The 22,514-nt window shown below is 51.6% G+C and overlaps 1 protein-coding gene across 1 annotated transcript in view; it reads left to right on the forward strand.

Moving 5' to 3' along the window:
• LRRK2 (leucine rich repeat kinase 2) overlaps positions 1 to 22,514 on the forward strand; it is a 43,570-nt gene that overhangs the window by 8,777 nt on the left and 12,279 nt on the right. The window contains 29 exon segments of the mRNA XM_061562731.1: positions 956 to 1,035; positions 1,669 to 1,775; positions 2,660 to 2,792; positions 2,938 to 3,062; positions 3,287 to 3,426; positions 3,778 to 3,922; positions 5,062 to 5,201; positions 5,502 to 5,630; positions 6,233 to 6,403; positions 6,869 to 7,127; positions 7,949 to 8,152; positions 8,696 to 8,925; positions 9,670 to 9,702; positions 9,704 to 9,921; positions 10,638 to 10,786; positions 11,403 to 11,496; positions 12,239 to 12,425; positions 13,206 to 13,381; positions 14,373 to 14,584; positions 15,087 to 15,214; positions 15,848 to 16,075; positions 16,488 to 16,689; positions 17,216 to 17,304; positions 17,859 to 18,049; positions 18,885 to 19,039; positions 19,816 to 19,965; positions 20,675 to 20,869; positions 21,432 to 21,617; positions 22,143 to 22,255. Of these exon segments, the coding sequence (XP_061418715.1) occupies positions 956 to 1,035; positions 1,669 to 1,775; positions 2,660 to 2,792; positions 2,938 to 3,062; positions 3,287 to 3,426; positions 3,778 to 3,922; positions 5,062 to 5,201; positions 5,502 to 5,630; positions 6,233 to 6,403; positions 6,869 to 7,127; positions 7,949 to 8,152; positions 8,696 to 8,925; positions 9,670 to 9,702; positions 9,704 to 9,921; positions 10,638 to 10,786; positions 11,403 to 11,496; positions 12,239 to 12,425; positions 13,206 to 13,381; positions 14,373 to 14,584; positions 15,087 to 15,214; positions 15,848 to 16,075; positions 16,488 to 16,689; positions 17,216 to 17,304; positions 17,859 to 18,049; positions 18,885 to 19,039; positions 19,816 to 19,965; positions 20,675 to 20,869; positions 21,432 to 21,617; positions 22,143 to 22,255 (4,569 nt within the window).

The raw sequence follows: 22,514 nt of genomic DNA on the forward strand, positions 1-22,514 counted from the left end.
GGCTTTGAGCCGGGAGTGATGCCTTTCCCCCTCCTCTGTCACCTTTTCTATACACATTTTGACTTTCAACTTTCGTGACTGCAGGAATTAATATTCTTTGGTTCTTTCGGTAAAGTCACGTAGATAGAAAAACTAATCATATATAATAGAAAAGTATTTAAATTAAATTATTATTTATTTTTATTACTATTCGTTTATCTACGTGACTTTACCGAAAGAAACAAAGAATATATTTTCTATACACAGTTATATCAATTGGTTCTCACGTTGTAACTGGTCGTTACTGATAACACTGTGTAACACGTTTTTTGTTTTGTTCCTGGGTAGTAAGTGTTATTTTCTAATTGCTTATGCCTCAAAAGTACAGAAAATGGCGATTATTCACCACAAACTTTGCTTTTGTGACCAGGACAGTGATATTTTTTTAATTTACCTATTTTCAATGAGAAAGCGGGCGAATTTGTGTCTTTTCATTCACATAAAGTCAGAAAAAACAACATATGAATCAAAATGAACATGTATTAACACTAAAGTAATACAAAAATTACTACAGAAGATTTAGACACCAAGGCGCACTACCACAGGCGGGACTGGTCACAGCGGACCGAGTTCTCTGTGGTGAGGAGCAATCTCGAAAAACTATTCACTTCTAAATCTTTTGTAGTCATTTTTGTATTACTTTCGTATAAATACATGTTAATTTTGATTCATATGTAGTTTTTTTCTGACTTTATGTGAACGAAAAGACACAAATTCGCCCGTTTTCTCATTGAAAATAGGTACATTTCAAAATATCACTGTCCTGGTCGCAAAAGCAAAGTTTGTGGGGAATAATCGCCATTTTCTATACTTGTTAGGCATAAGCAATAGTGAAATAACACTTACTACCCAGGAACAAAAATTGTGTTACGTAGTGTAATTAAAGTGTTTGAATGTGGATGTGCATCCATTACAGGAGAGTGCTTGCATGGCTCTGGCTCAGCTCCTGTCCCTGCAGCCCAAGCTGCAGCTCTCCGTTGGAGATGGTCCAGGCCTGTAAGCCACCACTCTCTATAAGCAGTGCGTGCACTTAATACTGTGCTGGCCGGCACTGCCGTACGATTTGGTACGCTTCATCTTCCTGGCATCCCCACTCACGTGGGGTCTTCCTTCCTGCTCCTCTTTCTCCACTCATTCCTGTCCTGGGCCATCATCTCCACGTCCATTCCACAGTCCTTCATATCCTGAATCACCTCTCTCTCTCTCGGCCAACCTCTAAGTCTCTGCCCTCATGCTTCCATGTTCATCACCTTTCTTCTGACCTGTCCTAGCCATGTCGACGTTCTTTCTGCTTCTGTGAGAAGGCTAGGATGATTGCGCAGTTTAGTATTTAGCAATTCCATTCATAACATTATTTGGTGATGCTGCATTGGCAGTGGTACGTAAGCACAAATAACAGAAAAACCTCCACCCATTTGTCAATAACACTGTGGCCTTAAATGTAAACGTATACAATAGGCAAGGTTTGGGCAATGAGCCTTCTTCAGAGCACACGAAGAGAGAGAGGCCAGAGGAGAGTGGATAATAACGTTTGGAGACTGCACCTTATTAATGATTGTTGAGCCTGTGGAGGTAAACAGAAGAACCCAGAGAAAGTCCTTCTCGCAGCCCGATGTTTGTGTCGTGCAGGATTCCGGTGCACAGGGCAGTGGTGATGGCTGTGCTGCTGCACCCTCACTCCGCAGCTGTGCTGTGTGCCGCAACAGACGCCCTTCTCAGCATGGCTTCTGCGTGCAGTAAGGACAACGAAAAAGATCCCCCGTATAGCCTTTAACAGACTGTCGGGCAAGTGCTGCTAATGACGACCGGCACGGTATACAATGCGGTGGGTGGCCAGCACTATGCCAGGCTGCCTTTGTTTCCCCAATGGTGATGTTTACACACCGCACTAGGTACTCATTGGAGGCCGAATCGACCTAGGGGAGGCCCAGGGCCAATTCAGATTATCGTCACTGGTAGTAGCTGTGAGCGGTAATCAAACTTGTGTCACCAGGTTCATAACGCAGCATGCTAACTGCTGTGCCACCATTCCCCATGTTGGTAAGGACACACATTAACTCTAAAAAAATGTTATGTCCGTGACTACGGTGTTTAGAGAACACAGGTTTCACCACAATGAGCATACATCTTGTACTGTGCGGCACTGAAAGGGCGTTTATTAGGCGAGCATGGGAAAGGGAGTGGTGACTGAGAAGTGGAGTGTTGCTGTTGGTTACTGGCATGAGAGCGGAAGGAATGTTTAAGTGCTTGCAAGTGCAGTTACCCAGGAAAATAGCCTGTGTGCTAATCATGCAAAGTAATGCCAGTTGCTTACCTGTGAAAGCCTCATTGAGCTTTGAGACTCTCTCTCAGGAGGGTTCAGCATTTGAACGTTTGGCCATCCTCAAGACAATAACACAAATTTAAGCTTACTGCATAGGTTTTCCCAGTCGTGCTCTACAGCTCTCTGATGAATGGAATTGAATTCCTGGAGGAGCTCCCAGCACGCGGAGTGAGACGTCGGACGTTATGCCCAAAAATTCCGCGGCACAACCCGTTCGCGCGTAAGAGACGAAACAAAAGTTATTTTTAAACGTCGCCCGCGCGTGCGTTCCGTCACCCGTCTGTGTGTGGGTCTCAGCGGCCCAGGTGAAGTGCGCTCTGCTTGAGAAGCAGACGCTGACGGCGCTGCTGCAGGCCATGGAGGAGCACGGGAGCTGTGCGCGCATGCAGCGCGGCGCCTGTCTGTTGCTGGCGCTGCTGCTCGCCGGCCGGTAAGCGGGGACGGCCGCCCTCGGTGCTGCCGAGGAATGGGCCACTGGAGCTCTCGGAGCGATCGGTCGATTTAAGTCGGTCAGTTGATCGATTTGAGAATTGTAATCGACTGCACACACACCCACGCTGTTTCGGGTATTTCAGCGAGGTGCCCCTGGACGTGATGACGTTGGCGGTGAGTGCCATGGCGCTGGCCATGCGGAGGCACGCGGGCGAGGGAGAGGTGCAGCTCGCCGCCATGAACGCTGTGATTTCGCTTCTATCTCCAGGTGCCGCTTGTTCACACACGCATATGCACAAAAACAAAGATCCCCATGTAGCCTTTTACCGACTGTCGAGGCAAGTGCTGTTAGCGAGCCGGCACGGCACATGTGACGGTGCCGATTTCGATCCACGTGCTTAAGCCCCGAGCACGCGGAGTGAAACGCATCGGGAGAATTTCCTCGTTGGTCGTGTTCCAGTAGCCCGTGTGTTCTTGTGTGCGTGTGTGAAGGTGAGGAAGAGAAGGCTGCGGGATACCCCCCATCTCCCGTGCAGGAGGAGCCCCTGAGTGGCGAGATGCACCTCGCGATCGTTCGAAACCAGTGCTTGGTGGAAGGGCTTCCTCGCCTGGCTCTCAAGGCCATGAACAAGGTAGCAGACGGGTGAAAGAGTAGGTTGAGGTGATGGGGGAGAAGTATGTGGAGCACTGTTATGGTTAATGACTTTCTAAAGCTGCCAGACGCCCAGGATTGCCCGGGACAGTCCTGGTTCCGGAAAAGCTGTCCCGGTGTCACAAAGCATTTTTATAAATATCTGGATTTTGTCCCAATTTATGGCCTTGCACTCAATTCATGGTATGGGCATGGGTGGAGGCTGACTAGTGGGAAAGTAAGCAGGGCCAACACCAGAGGGGGGGGGGGGGAGGCTCTCGTCCACAAGTGGCTTGACGGAAAGGTTGTTCGTGCGCATGTTACAGTGCCCGTTGTGTTTGTGTGTGTGCAGTTCATCAGCGAGCTTGCGCTGCAGGAGGCCGGCCTGAGGGTGCTGGAGTGTCTGGCGGCAGGAGAGGGAGCGCCCGATTTGCTCCTGCAGCAGGGGGCCACAGACAGCACCCTGCACAGCATGCAGACCTACCCACTCGAGAGAGGTACTCATCCTCGTCGTCGTCATTCACGATTGATTCCACGCCTCCCGTGTGCGGTACTGCTGTCAACAGGCATGACTGTAATAAGCAAACGGCCAAGGTGGCCCAAGTGACTCCAGAGGTCAGGGTGCTGAGCTGGCACCACTGAGATTCTGAATTTGAATCCAGACAGCCGTCTGTGATTAAACTGAGTCGATGGTCCTCATCCCAGTTACCAATGACTGTGCAACAAAAACCATAATATCACTTTTGGTTCTGCACTCACTTTGGCGAAATTCCAGTACTGAGAATTAGAATATGGATTTTTGACGGTTGCGTAACACACACGACTGTCTGTAGCATCGCGAGTGGGAAGTGCTGCCCCCCACGGTGTGGACCAGAAGCCATGTGAAGGGATCTCGGAGGTAACTCTGTGGTATTTGCTTCCGAGACCTGTTTTCTAACATGAAGGGCTGCACTGCCCTTTGAGATGTTTTTGTTTTTATTTCACCTTTATTTAACCAGGTAAAAAACCCTGAGGTTCAAAACCTCTTTTGAGAGGGAGACCTGGCAAGAAGTCAGCAAAAATAATAAAACCACACACATACACACAATACGAAATAGTACAAAACATTCAAAACAATTACATTGGTCAATGGCATTTTCTTCTATCGGAGCTTTTAAATCAGACAGTGATACCCTCTTCTCCAGTTTTATAATCGTTTGTAATTTATTCCAGGGCCAAGGAGCATTATAGGAAATTGAACGTTTCCCCATTTTAGTCCTTGCCCTAGGAACTGTTAAAGAGAGCACCGGCTGAGACGAAGGCTGAAAGGGTTGTGATGTTTTTGTTCGCTGTGAACAACGATATGTAGGGAGTAGGCCAAGTTTCTCCCTTATATATTGACTTCTGGCAAAATGCCGAGAGCAAAATCGGCATAAAATAGTGGTGCATTGGGGGGGAATTGTTGTATATATGTCTTGAAGAGTTAACTGAGAGCAGAGTCATTGATGGAATATGCCAAATGGTTACTCAGCATCTTTTTACTGTCATGTCTCCTTGGAATGGACCCTTTGATGAGGCTTTTGGCAAGGACAGGCAACACAGCCTTATCCACTTTGACAGCCTGGTGTGTTGTGACTCGCTGTGTTGCGTGTTGCAGACGTGCAGCTGGCTGGACTGAACATCCTTGGCTTCCTGACTCCGCTCAGGGTCTGGGGTAGCACGACCCTCAGCGTTCTGGCCGAAGTCATCACCGTGGCCATGCAAGCCTTCGGCGAGTACGAGGACATACAACTGCAGGTACTTACCGGGCGATAGGTCACTATTACACGGGGGGAGGGGGGGTCCCCTGGCCGGAGCGGCCCAGGCGCAGGACTACAGAGGGAGGAGGGACACGAGACGGGGTGCTCCATTGCATTCCTGGCATCAGGGTCTATGCTCAACCATGCTATGCCACTGAATGGATGCGTTGTGAGCATGAGAATTGATTGAAGTTGATGAATCGATGCTCGTTGCATGCCCTACATTCCGCCCTTTCGTTCCTTGTGCAAGCCGAGTCTCCGTGTGCGTTGTTTGCGATTCCCTTGCTGTGTGGTGCAGGGCTGCAGCTTGGCTTTGGCTCTGCTCAAGTCCAGCCCTCAGGCGCCTAAGATATTCCTGAAGGTGTCATTCCACAACATTCTCTTCCCCATCATGAAGTCGCTCATCCTCAGGAACAAACAGTGTCAGGTACTTAAATCGGCTGCTGCCTCAGTAGTGACCGGAGTGCTACAACCAATATATGTGTGTGTGTGTGAGGTGGTGTGTGCGTGACTGTGGGGAGCAGTGGCGTAGTGGTTCATGCAAGGTACTGCAAACCCAGTGACCTGGATTTGCTGATCACTCAGTTTAAATAAATATGCTTTCGGATGATTTGAGTTTGAGCAGTGGTTGGTGCACTGCGCTGTGAGCCCAGACACCTGGGTTCGATTCCCAGCCACAGCTAACATCAGCTGTGAATCAATCCTGTGCCTCCCTAGGTCAACTCGGCCTTTAAGAAAGTACCTGGTGTGATATGTCAACATCAGCATTGAGGAGCCAAAGGCTACCATCACGTTACGAGTGCCGGCCACACCACTTCCTCCGTGCGTTGTGCGGACTTTAATAGGTGCTCGCTAACAGCCCTTGCCCCAACTAGTCTCTTACATCTCTATGGGGGTTCTTGGTCATCGTGTGTGTGTCTGTGTATGTATTTATGTTGAACTTCTTTAACACAGTACGTAGCCAACCGTGCTAATTGGAGGCGCTAGGAATGTGCAGCTTAGCCTGCGTGCGCTTGTGGGCGTGTGCAGTTCCTGGCAGTGTGCAGCCAGTGCATGGTGTGCATGACGAGGCGGCAGGGCGTGCGGGACTCCATGCTGCGTGCGGCGAGCGAAGCCGGCGACGCGGAGCTTGCGGAGTTCCTCCTGCTGCTGGATGCTGACCCCAACGAGAGCACGGGCCACGACAGCTTGCTCTGCAAAGTGAGTGGGCAGCGATGGGGGAGAGGGTCAATCGCTTCAGAAGCAACAGCCGTAGGGGTGGCGTTTTAAACAAATGTACAGCCCATTTATCAGTCCACTGCTGGATGAGGGCCTCCCCATGTCGTGCAGGTCATGGGGGTTATTTGACCGCACGTCCACCATCCTGGTCAGTGCGGGTTCATGAATGCATGGAACATAGATGTGGGAACGTAGAAATACAGTACAACAATGTTTTATTTTCTGCACTGCCCTCTGATGTCCACCACGTAGCAACAGCCCTGCAGCTGTCTGTGACAATCTGGGGCCATGTTATGGGCCTGGTCTGCAAATATTTTCCGGGTTGTCGGTGCGTGACCCGTAGCCGCGGCCATATCGAGCGGTATCCTCGATTCGGTGTGGTGTCTGCTGCTGATATATTTTTCGGGAGTACTACCGGCTGAAATAAATCCCTCGGTCGCGTTGCAGGCTTGTGCCCAGCAAGACGTCGCTCTGACGGAGCTGCTGCTGAAGCACGGCGCCTGCGAGGCGGACGTGCACGCTGCCCTTCGGCAGAGCCTGGCGCACGGCAACGCGGACATCGTGGGCCTCCTGCTACACAGGCTCGGCAGCGACCCGGCCAACAAGGCCGTGTCCCTGGGCCGACTCCGTCTGGCTTCCCTCCACGCCGCGTGGCTCCGGCCGCTGTTCACGCAGTCAAAAAGACACGCTGGCAGGACCGGATTGGGTAAAGGATTATGATTCTGTTCCGTGGAAAATGTGAATAATTTTTGCATGTGCGATTTCTTAATATCTGAAGGTCATGCAGTACCAGGTGGCATCGATGTTGATAAACTATTAAATTAAACTTTTATTTTTTACCAGGTAAGGCCCACTGAGCTATATAACTCTTTTCAGAAGCGACCTGGCCACAAATGATAGCTCAACGAAGTGGCTTATCATGTGGAAATTCATAGCAGCCAAATACTCTTAAACGCATGTTTCTAAATTTGGAGGGAAAAACTGGAGGACCCGGAGGAAAAGCCACACGACCACGGGGAGAACATGCAAACTCCGACTATACAGGCATAAGGGTTGGGATTGAACCCACAAGCTCATGTGCACCGGGCGAGGGCGTTAACAGTTTGTTATCATGGCTAGATACCGGCGTCTGGGTCTTAAGTCGAAAACGACAATGGAGTGCATTGGTGTCGTGTTGTTCGGTCGGTCATGTCGTCCGGTGTGTGTGTCCCACCTACCTTGAGCTGGGTTGGGGAACGTTCGACCCAGTAGGTAGGGTCTCCCTCGAGACACGGGGTCTGTCTCGGCAATAATGCCCGCCTTGCCAATAGCCTAACTCGACGGCAAGCATTCATTTGCGACGAACAGCGGTCCTGGCGTTGGCTGAGCGGGGGGCGGTCGAGCTCGGGGGTTTTGCAAGATGACGTCGACGTCTTGCCAATAACCGAAGCAATGCCGCCCCGCTCCAGTGTCAAAGCACGAGGTGGTTGTTGAAGTGGGGTCGTGTGACCCGCTGGGGGGTTGCGTTTGTGCCCCCGTTACGCGCAGGCGTCGGATCGCGGGTTGCTGGCTTCGTGCTGCATTGGCTGGAGGAAGCCGGCTCGCCTGCTGTGGGCGGCAGTGTCCCCGCCAGCCTGTGGGAGATGGACCTGGGAGGAAGCGCCCTGTGGGACGGAGCCCTCCTGGGGAACAGCTTTGGCAAGGACGACACGGATGGGACGAAGCTCGCGTTCAAACTCTGGGGAGACGTATCAGGAAAGTTACCCTGAGCGGCGGCGATCAATGGGATTTGCACTTGACTGCCATCGTTTAAGACGACACCATCGCAGCATTAAAATACGTCAGTGTTCATGGAAGGTGTTCATTCGGTATCTCTCCATGTGAAAACGACACGGGTGCAAGCATACACAAGCTGACAAGAGGTTATTTAAAACCTAGTAGGGCTGTGGTATAATGCGTATACAATGGTTTAGAGCTCTTTGTCAGTCCATTGCTGGATGAAGACCTCTCACACTGTGGTCATGGGGTTGTCTGACCGTACTTCACCACTGCTTTTTGAAAATGATACCCGGTGCAGAAATCACTCACCGCTGATGTTAGCCATGGCTTTGAATTGAACTCTGACCTCTAGGTTCATAGTGTAGTGAGCTAACCGCTGCACCAGTGCTCCACCTCAAATCACCATAACACATTCTGATTCGAACAGAGTTATCATGAAAGCAACCCAGTAAAAGTCACTTTTATACCAAATCGGGGGATTACCTCACTTTGCTTCTGTTAATGTGTGTTTGTGTGCAGGTGGGGCATGTGATGCGAGTGTGGAATCGCCGAGCCCCACGGCATCGCAGAAGACCCAGGAAGGCGCGCACGACGTCGTGCACAGCGTAGACCTGTCCGGTAACGAGCTCTCTGGCGACATAAGCGGGGTGCTGCTAACCCAGTGGCTCATGCCTCACCTCTCCAAGCTGCTTCGGCTGGACCTGCAGCAGAACCGCCTGACGGCGATTTCCCCAGCTCTCGCCACCGTGAGTTTGCCTCTCTGCGGCGTGGAAATGTTCCAGTGTGGACGAGGATGAGGAATGATGAGAAGGGTGGGACATGGGACTGTGATTGGTGTTAAGACGGAGGCTGCGCAGGGTTGGCCGGGGTGGCTCCAGAGGTGAACAGCGCTGAGCCGGCGCCGCTGAGATCAGTTCAAATCGATGTTTCGGCCGACCTGTGATTAAACCGGGTGCTCAGCGTGCAGCGAGTTGGTGGCCTCGGCCTGATCACCAATGACTGAACGTAAACCCTCATAATTAAAATTGGTTCCGACTCCTGAGAATTAAAATGTCAAGTTTGACTGTCACGGGATGAGTTTGACTCTCCAGTTGTGGTGAGGTGCTGCCCCCCTCTACTGTGTGGACCTTGGGCTGCCACTCCATAGTTAGTCTCGACCACCGGCCATCATCTCTTCTAGTGACATGCCCTGCTCAAGTCCACTTGACTTAACAGTCAGTGTTTTGTCTCTAACCAGTGTACATTCTCAAATCCACGTGTCTCTCTTTCTGTCTCTCAGGAAGAGGGAACACATGCACATACAAATTGGAACACACTGGTTTATATACAGGCGATTCGACGGATGTTTCGTTATCTTCGTAATGTATATCAACGAATCGACTCTTCAGGACTGCTCTAGTGAATTATGGAGTGGTTTCTGAATGTAAGCAAGGCTTTTTGATGTGCCAGTGGTGACTGCTGACCACAGTTTTCTTGTTACTTGTTGCTAGGCGCTGAAAAGCCTCACTTCGCTGAACCTGAGCTGACAACGGCTTTCAAGAATTCCCTCGAGCTGTGCTGCTGATAGAAAGCCTCACTCACCTGGGCCTCTCCCACAACTGCCTCGCGTCGCCGCTTCGCTTCGACAGCCCCGTTCGGTGCTCCCACCTGCGCACTTTTAACCTGTCCCACAACGGCATGGCGGCGTTTCCCGAAGGGCTCCCCTCGTCCTTCGGCAACCTGGACGAGCTGCTCCTGGAAGGGTACGTGCAGCGCTCTGGGTATGTGTGCGGCAGGGCAGGAGGGGAAGGGTGGCTTTGGTTAATTGGACCAGAGAAATGCTATTGTACAATACAATAGGAAATGTGTGTGTGCAGCCCTTTGCCAGTCCACTGCTGAGTGAGGTCCACTCCCAACATCGTGTGGGTTATTTGACTACACTATGCAGGTTCGTGCGGGTTGGTATAGGGAGGTGAGGGTATAGAGGACAGTACTTCAGTATATTTTTATGCACTGCATTTTGTTTCCCACCCTGTAGCCACATAGCTTATAGCAACCCGATGTGCATGGTGGTTACACATTTAAGCACTAGCCAGGCTCAAGGCTGCTTAGCTTTAGAGAGCTGTCGAGATCGGGCACATTCTGACGATTTGGTCATAGGCTTCGAATGTAGACGGTGTTTAAATGCGACCGTGTCTCAAGACGCTGTACGGAAAGGGTGAGTGTGTTTGTTTTGTAGAGTGAGGCAAAGGGTCATAGGCAGACAAGAGGAGGAAGGTCTTGAGTCTTGAGGACTTGAACTGGGGTAGGAAGCCGACAGCACGCTGGGGTAAGGAAGTTCCAGACTAGGGGACAGCATAGAAGAATGAGCGACCTCCCACTGAGTGAATATAATATGATAAACGTTTTTTCATCAAAAAATGTTGGGTTAAAAAATTGAATGCAGAAACTGACCTCGATTGTTTTCTTTTTGTTTTAGGAATAAAATAAAATCTATCCCAACCGGTCTAATCCTTCCGCACCTGCGGCACTTGGACGTGAGTCGGAATGACCTAGGAGGCCTGCCGGGAGACCTGGCCACGACGCTCCCAGCCCTGGAAACCCTCCTCATCTCCCACAACCGCTTGGGTAGCAGCGACACGACACCACAGCGGCTTGCACAAAAACAAAGGCGCGCGATGTAACCCAAAATCCTTGGTTGTGAATAATATTGTACGCGAAAGCCTACGTCATTGGAACCTCATTTGCCAGTAAAAAATATGATAATTGGTTTTTTACCCTTTTACAAGGAGTCATGTTTGCATAGACTACAATACCTGCGGTCATAATGCATACAAAAAACATAACTCTGATAATGTATGCACTGTCCTTGAAGTTGATTGGTCCACTCGTGTTAACTGCTCAGAATTCCTCGTGTGGATCCCTCCTCCCATCAGTACTGTAACCAAACGACTGTTTGACCAGGACAGTCCTGATTTCAGAAAGGCTGGCCTAGTCTTCAAATGCTTTTGTGAATTTCTGGATTTTGTCCCGGTTTTAATTGTTCTGACGTATTGACAATGGAATATAACCGGACACGTTGCACAGATCACAATGATGGGCAGAGTAGAGCTGAATGTAATCGGCTGTAGGTTTCAGGATATCGTAGTCGGATTCTTACATGCTATTATTATCCTGCGTAATACATGCCTATAATATATTATTGCTCATGCGATAGCAGTAAGTTGCACATGTCATTTCACAGGATTGGTGGGAAACCTACCCAGTAAGTTAAGCACAGTAAAACTATCGGACAACGAGCTGGACGCCGTGCCATCAACCATTCTCAATCTACAACAGTGAGTACTCTGCATACAAAGTACCACAGCTCAGATACAAATGTGGAACTCACGTTTTAATTCCAATGTCTATGTCAGCATGGGTCTCACGGTTTGGGTGGTTTTCCACTGGCATTCTGCTGAGCCGAGCTAAAATTGGACTTTGAGACTCTGGCCTCACGAGACATCTGAATCTGGTTTGGGACCAAGCAGGGCCAGGAGTGGGGCTAATTATGTTCATCATGCGGCATGTCCGTGTGTGGACTTCATTATGCGTGACGGCAGCGGTGTGTGCCGGATTCTAGAGTGGGGACAAAACAACCTGGCGCACCTCCTGAGCCGTGCCACGTTGGCACGGCACTGCCCCGGCGCAGCTCACTTGTACGGTGGAAAAGAGGCGCCACGGTGGCGAGATGTTAAGTACCTCCCCTGGTATGCAGGAGGTCGTGGGTTCAATCCCGACCCTGACGCCTGTATATTTGGAGTTTGCATGTTCTCTCACCGTGGTCACGTGGATTTTTCTCCGAGTCCTCTAGATTCTCCCTTCACATTTAGAATTAGAATCAACGTCACGCTTAGAGTATTTGGCTTGCTGCTATACCTTTCCACGTGATAAACCACTTCGTTGGGCTATCATTTGTGGCCAGGTCACTTCTGAAACTGAGCTATACAGCTCGGTGGGCCTTGCCTGGCAAAGTAAAAATAAATAGTTGATAGTTTAGGTAACAGGGCCACGTTCCTGGCTGCGCCTGTCCCTCGTTAGGTTGAGGGTTGTGGACCTCGGCAGCAACTGCATCACGGTGGTGCCGAGGCCCAGCCTCTGGAGGACCGGGATGCTGAAGGAGCTGCTGCTGGGCAACAACCTCGTGGAGGCCGTCGAGCTGACGGGAGCCTCCGGGACCTGGGCCCGCCTTGAAAAGCTGCACCTCGGACACAACCGAATGACAGAGGTGATGCTTGCCGACCTCTGCCACGTTGTGACTCATCTCTCCTGCTAATGGTCTATTGCCACTCGGCCGATTTTGATGACACGTGGTTATACAGGTGAACCTCGCGAAGGTTGTCATCGTGTTCGCCCATTTTACCTAATGGTGTTTAAACACTGTGGCAGTACCGTGCACCCTGACTTGGTGATTGACCAGACTGCCGAACGATTCATGGTCAGAGGCTTGTCAGACTCCCGAGCCAGCTGGGCTCCTATAGAGCCAGGAGATGATAAGGCAGCGAGTGGGTTTGTGAACTTGTCTGTGCGGACGTCTTGTGTATATCCCCCCCCCCCCCTCCCCCCTGGTGTGCATCTGCTTCTCTCCCACAAACATTAAAATGAAATTGGCCAAACATCCCAATGCAGAACACTCCTTGAGTCTCAATGAGACTTTCCTGGAAAAATCTACTCCGGAAAGCCTCACTGAATCTCAAAAAAACTTTCTTTTAAAGGGTCTTGCAATGGGGTGTTTAGATATTTACATACATTTTTAGATGTGTGGGAGAAACCAGAGGATATGGAGAAACCCCACGTGAAGAATTGTAAGCAAACGAGACTTGAAGCGACAAGTTTTGGCAAACAGAGAGGGTATCTCGCCGCTCCTGACAGCTAAGATACCACACCGTCAGACAGTCTTGATTATTGGAATATTGGTGAGATTACGAGGGAGGGCTTGCATGTCGCCTTAAGAAATAGAGCGGAGCGTGACGCAGATTTCTGCCGTGCTCGTTGATGATTTCCATAGGTTCCAAAAGGGATCGGACAATTGGAGAGCCTCACGTCGCTGGACCTGAGCTACAATGACATCACGACCCTGCCCAACGAGCTGGGCGGGTTGCACCGCCTCTGGGACCTGCAGCTCGACGCTCTCAAGCTCGACCTGGACCTCACACAGTTTGGGAAAACCAAAGACCTGCTGAGGTAGGCACGTGGTCTCCTGTTTGTGTCACTGCCGGGTCATCTAGCCCGCATGCCCAGCCACCGCATGCTTAACAGCTTTTGTTCAGCCAGATAGAGGAGCCTAAACGGGCATGGCACGGGCTAGAGAAGAGATGGAGTGATGTGGTACAGGAGGACGTGGAGCTGAGTGTACTTGCCGATGACTGGTACCAGCGGTGTCAAGATCGGCCTCTATCGAGGAGGCTCATGAAGGATGTTGCTACTGGGTAGTTGGAGGCAGCCGCCCTCCAGCAACAACGGAGGAGCGACGCTCACAACAACAAGCGGTGTGCCGGGTGGCTAAAGCACATCAAGTTGGCACAGTAGGGGGCACAGGTGGTGCTTCAGCCAGTCATCTCAGTCGACCCGTGGCACCTGCGTCTGCCCCGTGACCTCCTGCCAGGGGGCGGTTGTTGTTGTCGCTGTGCTACGAACCCTCCGACATGAATACATTCTCGGCTAAGGCTGACATTGCTGGCGATTATCTTGGGGGGGGGGGGGAACAGTGTGGGGACCTCCCTTAGGTTGACTCGGCCTTAAATGAGCACCTGGTGCGATGTGTGTAACATTATCACGAGGATAACGGAGGTGGTTGGGCGTCGTATTAGCCACACCACGCCCTCGTGTGTCGTGTTGGCCTTCGTAGGTACCTACCAGCAGCACTTGCCCCATTAGCCTGCAACGGGCTACATGGGGGATCTTTGTCTTTGGTGTTGCTGAGAGTGGTTGTGGTCGCCGCAACTGTCGGCCCACCTCTCGACCTCAGGGTCATCTCGACGGGGTCACTGGTCATCTCAACAGGCTCACCAGACATCTGGACGGGGTCACCGGTCTTCTCGACGGGGTCACAGGTCATCTCAACGTGGTCACCGGTCATCTCAACGGGGTCACCGGTCATCTCGATGCGTTGGCCTGCCAACAGTCTGTTAAAGCTGTACGGGTAATCTTTGTCTTCGTGTGTGGCGTCTTCAAGGTTCCTGTATCATCGGCTGCGGAAGGCCGTTCCCTACAACCGCATGAAGCTGATGGTGATGGGCAGCGCGGGACGCGGCAAGAGCACGCTGCTGAGACGGCTGCAGCGCGAGAAGCTGCTGGTGTCCACGGCGACACTGGGCGTGGACGTGCGTGACTGGGCCGTCCTCCACCGCCAGCGCAAATACGTCCTCAACTGCTGGGACTTTGCTGGTGAGGCCGCTGTGCTGGAGCCAATGACCACGATGCACCGAGGTCCCTCATCTTGACCCCGGACCAGCCAGAAGCAGTCTCTCGCTTCCGATCCAACCCCTTTTTTCGAAGCCTCTGGCTGACTAAATTCTGGCAGCAGTCCCCTCCCCTGTTGGTGGTCACGGACCATCTGCTGCAGTGTCTCTCCCACTCTATCAAGCCAGAAGAGAGTAACGTAACTTGAATACCATGGCCCCAACCTTAATGCTGCTGTTAATCCCGATCGTTAACACAGCTTCTCTCGTAAAAGCTGTGAAGTGGTTGGCGTGCTGTGTTCTGAACTCGTCAACTGGAGTTTTATTCCTGGCCATGATTGATATCAGTGGTGCGTTATATATATATATATATATTTATATGAACCGATTTTGTCCGCCCCCTTCACCAACCTTCTGTTGCTGTGTCTCGTGCCTCCATGCCTCGCGTCATCCTTGTACGTACGTCCCGCGCCGTGCACCGTTGGCAGGACAGGAGGAGTTCTACAGCACCCACCCGTGCTTCATGTCTCAGCGGGCGCTCTACGTCCTGGTGTACGACGCAAGCCGGGGCCCCGACGAGGTGGCCAGCCTCAGGCCGTGGCTCATGAACATCAAGGTTCGAGTCCCCCCGTCCCCAGGGCCAGGTCGGACTCGGAGTTACGCGAGGCACGGACTCGGTGCCGTCGGTAAAGCAAATGCCACAGACGAGGAGGTTTATTCGCGTGTCATACCGATGTGCGAGGGAGGGGGATGTCGCCAGTCAAGAGCGACGAAAGCCGCCCGAGTTGTGTTGAGAAGCAAAGTGCGTTTTCGTTTAAGCAGGTGAGAGCTCGAGCGACGGGAAAGGGTATAATTAGTCAGAGTGACGTGGGTCACCGACGTGATGAAACCAGTAACATGGCAACAAGTTACAACAACGATAGAAATCTCAGTAAAAACGAGAAAAATTAAAATTAGAGAAAAATCAAACTTCGATTTAAAGCTTTCGTGACTGCAGGGATTCATATTCTTGGTTCTTTCGGTAAAGTCACGTAGAAGGAAAATATTAAAATAATACAAATAAAACATAATAAAATAAAATTCTCACGATGTTTCGCCACAACGCAAGCATCCGTAAAAATCAAACTGCCTTTCAGAAATAAATCAAAGCAGCGGGCCCTGCATGCCACGCGTAATGCACGTCGTCGCTCGCGTGCTGCGTTCGTGCACACCCCACAACGTTGCCTGCGCTTCCTGCGTTTACAACCAGGTGCGGGCTCCACTGTGTCCGGTCATCCTCGTGGGGACACACGAAGATAAAATAGCCGCTGAAGAAAAGGAAACGCTGATGCGGAGTAGTGTGCGCTGCATTGAGGAGCTCTGCACAGAGATTCAGCTGACGAACATCGCGGACCACAAGGTGGTGTGCTGCCTGGAGGAGAGCGGCAACATCAAATCGCTGAGAGAAAGCATCGTCCAAGCGGTCAGAGACTTTAAGGTATGTACGTTGAACTTCTTTCGCACCGTACGTAGCCAACCGTGCTAATCGGAGGTGCGGGGGAAGGACAAGGTGGAACAACGGCTTCTGCAGAGGGCAGACTCTGGTCACTTCCATAATAATAATTACGATAATTATCTTACCCAGGAAAGCCTCGTTGAGTCTCAAGATAATTTTTCAGGAGGGTCCTGAATGGGGGATGTTTGGCGTGCGGGAGGAAACTAAAGAACCCAGAGAAAAACCCTGCACGCACACGAGGGGTGACGCCACTAAGCGCTTCGATCTCGAACCCCATTCCTGTAACACCAGCCAAGCCCCGATGAGCCAGTCGTCTACGGCAAGCGTTGGAATCGGTCGATTGTCACGGGCCTTTGCACGCTCACTCGCTCGTTGGTCGTCGCCGCGATTTCAGATTAAAGGGCAGCCCGTGATGGGGCAGCTGATCCCGCACAGCTACGGGCAGCTGGAGGAGCGGCTGTGCGTGGAGCGCGGCCGCCTGGCCGCCGGATTCCCCGTGATCTCGCGCTCGCGCCTCCAGGATCTTGTCGCCGACAGTCAGATCCCTCTGGACAGCGAGGAGCTGCCGCACGCCACGAGGTTTCTGCACGAAGCTGGTGGGGCTCCATTTGCTAGTCCTTTGTGTTTTTAGCCTTTTTGCCGTGTCCTGCCCGCATCACCTCTGTCCTTCCTTGCATCTGTATCTTCCCATCTCTCTTTTATAATACCGTGTGGATTTACGTCACGTCTAAATGCGACCTTATCTCCAAGACGCCATACATAAATAGTGGGCGTGTTTTATCGAGAGGGACATGCAGTCGGTCATCGGCAGAGGAAAAAGAGGGACAGTCTTGAACATAGACTTCAACATGGGCAGGGATTCAACAACACGGGTGGCTGAGGAAAAGGAATTCTAGACAATGATGGCAGCAGAGGAGAGCGAGCAACCTTTCGCTGAGCGGGCAGGTTGACTGGCGGCTTCGATAGAAGACCTTGGCCACTTGGGTCCAGAGTGCTTGGAAGGGATGAGAATGAGAGGAGAGCCACCGGCCCTGTGTGCGCACCGCATGTTCGCTCGCCTCGCCCTGCCTGGCGCCGTACTGCGTTGTTGGCGACGGCCACGTGGTGATGCTGTGTGCGCAGGTGTGCTGCTGCACTACGACGACCCCGCCCTGCAGCTCACGGACCTCTACTTCCTCGACCCTCAGTGGCTCTGCAGCTTAATGGCCCAGGTACACGCTCAGGACACCGTGAACTCACATGGACACTAATATATAATTATCACAGACGCTGTGAGCGTGGGCTTGCTTTACATTAGGTGTGAACGATCTGGGGCTTCATTTCCAAAGGCCTGTGGCCCACATGACGTCTGCCACTTTCACACGAACCCAAATGATATTCATCTGTCGCTGCAAGCACCTTGGAATCACTAATTAAGTAGTAGAGGGGGAATATTTTGACCTGACAACAAGACTGTGTTCCTAATTTTAGCCCTACACTCAGTCACTTTTGTGACTGCAAATCCTTCCGTTACGGCTAGTTCTGTTACACATCTTGATTGCATTATTATTGGATGATGCTAAGGTGTGTGTTCATGTGTGGTTGGCCACCAAAGTCCTGTTCGGTCTTCGGTTTGGGAAAAGTTTCCCCACTTCTGCTGCAGAGAGATTCTAAACCAAGGCTGTTGAAACACCTGGTCCATGTGGGCTGGACTGGTCCAGAATCAGAATATTTATACTAGAAGAATCCGCACAAACGTAGCGCGTGGTGACGCGAGCCGCTCCAGGTGGTGACGGTGCGCGAGGTGAACCCCTTTGGCAGCACGGGGCTGCTGCGCCGTGCCGACGTGGAGGCCTTCTTGCTGCGGAGGAGCGGCTTCCCCCAGGAGTACGTCGGCCACTACATCCGCCTGCTCGAGCGATTCCAAATCGCCCTGCCGCTGGGAGACCACGGCGACACGCTGCTCGTGCCTAGCAGGTGCGTGTGGGAGTTTAAACCACTCCACACCTTACCTGGCGGAAACACCCGCTCGTAGCTCGGCAGTGAAGATGTACCGTGGCTGAACCTCCGATGGGGGGGCGGGGGGGGTAGCTTTGTCTCTTGGGTTTTGTAATCGCAGCCCACGTGACCAGGTGATAAATTAACTCGAGGGCAATGAGTGGTGGAGCGGTGATGCCAGTGGTCTGCGCACGGTACCCTGGACTTGGACACGTGCGTTCCCCAGGCACAGCGAACACATGTGGTGATATCTGAACTGGTCATGGTCCCCCCTTTCACCACTCCGCATTGACCAGCATGGTGAAGGGCATTCAAACAATTCCTATCGCCAACACGGCATGGGGATGCCTTCATCGAGCAGTAGAGGGCATGGCAAAGGAAGGTGGGTTGCGTAAACAGGCGTGCATTCTGGTGCGACGTGTCTTTTGTATTGTGTGGTGTGCTTCTGGTACCTTGTGGTGCAATGTGTGTGTCTCTGGTGATGTGTGTTGTGCGTGTTAAAGCGGAGTGCGGTGGTTGTCTGTGCTATGAACCCGGCAGCTCAAAATCGATTCCTGCTCACTACCAACATCGGTGATGAATATCTGATTTTGTTCTGGGTCTCCTCTAGGTAGACTCGGCCTTAAATGAGCACCTGCTGCATTGTGCGATACATCAGCACTGGGGAGACGAAGGCAGCCGGGTGTGGTGCCGGCCACTCAACCCCTTGTGTGCTGTGCCGGCCTTCATAGGCGCTCACTCGCAGCACTGGCCCCAGCAGTCTGTTAAAAGGCTATACGGGGGACCTTTATCTTTGCGTTGTGTGTTCGCGTAGCCTCCCTGAAGGGCGTCCCGCACTGGAGCTGCCGGGGGAGCCGGGGGAGCTGGTGCTCACCCGCTGGTACTGCATGCCCTACTTCCCCATGGGCTTCTGGGCTCGCCTCATTACCAGAATACTCGCCTTCTCGTCCTACATGCTCTCCGCACCAGGTGACTGTGGCACCAGCGTCGGGCTCGAGCACGGGTCGACAACCGGCGGCTCCGGGGCCGCATGCGGCTCTTTAGAACACAGCATCGTGACGTCATTTATCAAGGACCCCCCCCCACCGTCTCGTATTCACCACGCAGTGCATTGCGGCTCTTGAATTTGTTGAGATTTTTTGGATCGAATTTCTAAAAACAATGATCTTATTTTGTTTGCCGACCCCTGCGCTAGATGGTTCCGTGGATCAGTTGCCAGCATAAAAATCAACAATGTTTATTCGATTGTCATTATCACCATTGCCCACTTATCCTTTGCACATCGTAGCTATATGAAGGGACAGGAAGCAGTGGTTCGCAAACTGCACTATGAACCTTGCTACCTCAGTTTAAGTCCTGGCTATAGTGAACATTCATGGTGCGTTTTATATCGGAACCTCACTTGACCAGCACACACTGAGCAGCGTGATGAAGTAAAGTCAAACAACTCCCTTGACTGACAAAAGGGAGGTCTTTATCCAGCAGTGGATTGAGAAAGCACTGTACATGTCCTCACTTCTACAAGAGGTTGCATCGTTTTTGATGGCTCGATGAAACTGTTAATATTTTTGCCAGAGCTGCTCTTTCTACCACACATGGTGATTCTGCTGTCAGCCTGCCATGTTTTTCATTCCTGCAATTGGCTGTTAAGCCGAGGCTGCGTTTGCGCATTTTTCCGGGTCTGGCCAACGCTGTGATGGATTATTTTTTGTTCGGTTTTCCTGCTGCTGCTGCTGCGCTTTCAGGTTCCTTTCTGCAGCCCTCGCGCAAATACTGGCGCCAGGGCCTCTCCCTGCACTGGGGCCCAGATGCCTACTGCCTTCTCGAGGCCGCAAACTTGAAGTACTGTCCGACAGACAGCAGCCTCAAGATCACCGTGCCCAACTCCAAGAGAGGTGCTTGAGGGGTCGCGGGCAAAGGGCGGTCAGGGGTTCGTTGCCAAGAGACAACAAAAGTGAATCACTTAACTTTCCATCCGAATACAATGTCAACGAAGGAAATTTTTACTTAAGATATTTTAATGGAACCAGCCCAAGAGGTCTTCACAGATTGGTGCTGTACTTGGAGGGAGTATGTTTTCGAGCAGACTCGCTCACTCGTAACGATGGGCAAAATACATTCAAAATACAGTTTACTGGAAGAAATGTAAGTGGATGCGAATGACCGATTGTGAGATACAAATTCTCTGATGTGTTTTCTGGTTGTTACCGCGTGTTGTTCGGCATGATGTCCAACGTGCTGATGAACATTACTCGCAATCCGAAACCACATCGGAGAGCCATCATACAGCACAAGTGTCAGATGCGAATTTCCACGTACTTTAAGGTGTGTACTTTAGGCACAATTTACAAATGTAACTTCATCTCCTGTTAATAATTCTAAGGCAGTGGTGGTGGATAAGTCTATATAACAACCAGTGTTGGCTTTCCCACAATGTGGCATATATTTTATTTGCCCCAGAGGGGTGATTGGCCGAGTGAACTCGCAACCTTCCGATGGCGAGCCGCTCGCTCCCTGGCCCATTTTTTAGATCCCCTCTAAATTAGATACTGCCCATCTCCGCTGGACTAAGCGGCACGTGGCTGGACGGGTGTGCGCGTGCAGGCTGGGTGCTGCTGGGCCGCGCTGTGGACCACGTGGACTCGCTCATCGAGGAGTGGTTCCCCGGGCTCCTGGAGCCTCACGACGGCTCGGAGAGCAGCGCCGCGCTGCTGCACCAGTGGGCCGGGCTGGGGCCCGCGGACGACCCGCAGCCGCCCTGCGTGCGCTTGGCCGCCCTGCAGGACATCGCCGAGTCCGGTGAGCGTGTGGCGCCCGCGACGCCCCGGGAACGTCGCCACGCGTCCTCGAGATGCGCAAGTGTGGTCGAGGGTTTTGAAGTGGTCCTCCCTTGTAGAGTAGTTCGCTTTCGCATGTGTTCAAATATCCCGAGGGTTCCCATTGCCTTAGGGAAGTTTATAGACGTTGCATAAATCTGTCACATTGCAACAATGACAGCAACAATTTGAATTCCTAATCACATCTATATTTTATGGCACTTTTCATGAACTCTGTAGGGTTGTGGTGGACGAGGTGGGTTCATAAATAGTTTCTTTAGAACAGCTTTGTGTTTAGTTGTCCTTCTCCCGCACCTCCGATTAACAAGGTTGGCTACATATGGTGTGAAAGAAGTTTAACGTACATATACATACTCACCACTTCTCAATCTGCGTTGCTCAAACTTTTTTTCTCATTTTCCTCTGAATCTGCTGTTTATGTTTAAAGTCCCTGTATGCACGTTACATCCAACTTAATATTGTTGCCTCTTTGGAGAGCGTCTACACGTAAGCATGACGCAGGGCGTAACTTTGTCTTGTCGCAGACGACGTTGTGTTCTTTCCGAGAGTCGGGGAGAGGCACTCGAGCGGACCAGAGGAGGAGCGGGAGCAGGAGACCCGGATCCCCATTGCCCAGCTGGCGCCCGATGTGGTGCTGGCCGACGTTCCCGACCACCTTCAGCTCGAGCTGTCCAGCTTCACCCTGGAGCAGTCTGCCGAGCACCTGTTAGGCGAGTTGCCGCCGGCTCGCGCTCGTGTCTTCGCCTCCGTGCCGCTCATTTGCAGCCGTGCACACGCAAACGCAACGGCGGTCCAGATAAGCTGCGTATCGGGTGTTTTACGCATGGACAAATTTATATCGTTAGTTCATTCGTAATTTGAATTTGTAACACGCGCAAATTGCACATAAGAGGACGTTTGGATGCACGGGAAAATGAATGATGAAATTAAAGGGAAAAGTTTTAAGATTCTGACAAAAGGTGTACGCCGACGTGCGGCGCGGTGACTGGGGAAGAGGGGCGTGACTTCCAGACGACTGGAACTGCGACAGAGAAGCGATGTCCTCCGCCATGTCTGGAAAATCTTACACGGCATGTAAATATCATGCGTAGTCATCCACACGGCGATATTGTTGCACTGTTTGAGTTTGCATGAGAGAAGTCAAGTGGATGCATGCGCCATTAAAGAGCGGAGATTGAAAAAGAAATCAGTAAGTCTCATCTTCTCTTTCTGTTTTCTCTTTGACCGGACACCAGGTGAAGGAGGGTTTGGATCGGTCTACCGGGCGCTGTACGGCGGAGACCAAGTGGCCGTGAAGATCTTCAACAAACACATCTCTCAAACGCATCCGCACCGCCTCATGAGACAGGTGCAGCAGCCAGGCGGCTTCACGTTTTAACACCGACCCAGGAAAGCCTCACCGAGGTCTTGCCACCAGTGAAATGTAAGCACGCCTTGCTCATACGAGTATCGTGCTTATTATATAAGGTGCTCTTAAATCCAGATTCTATTGTGTACGGTATATGAGTTAGTTGTGTTCATGTGGCTGTGGCTCCAGTTGCGGTTGTATGCCTCTGGCTCTGGCTCTGTGTTCATGTGGCTGTCGCTGTGCGTCATGTGGCTCTGGC

The sequence above is a fragment of the Lethenteron reissneri genome, chromosome 30 (genome assembly GCF_015708825.2).
Source record: "Lethenteron reissneri isolate LAM-NWPU_2019-01 chromosome 30, ASM1570882v1, whole genome shotgun sequence".
Lineage (NCBI taxonomy): Eukaryota > Metazoa > Chordata > Hyperoartia > Petromyzontiformes > Petromyzontidae > Lethenteron > Lethenteron reissneri.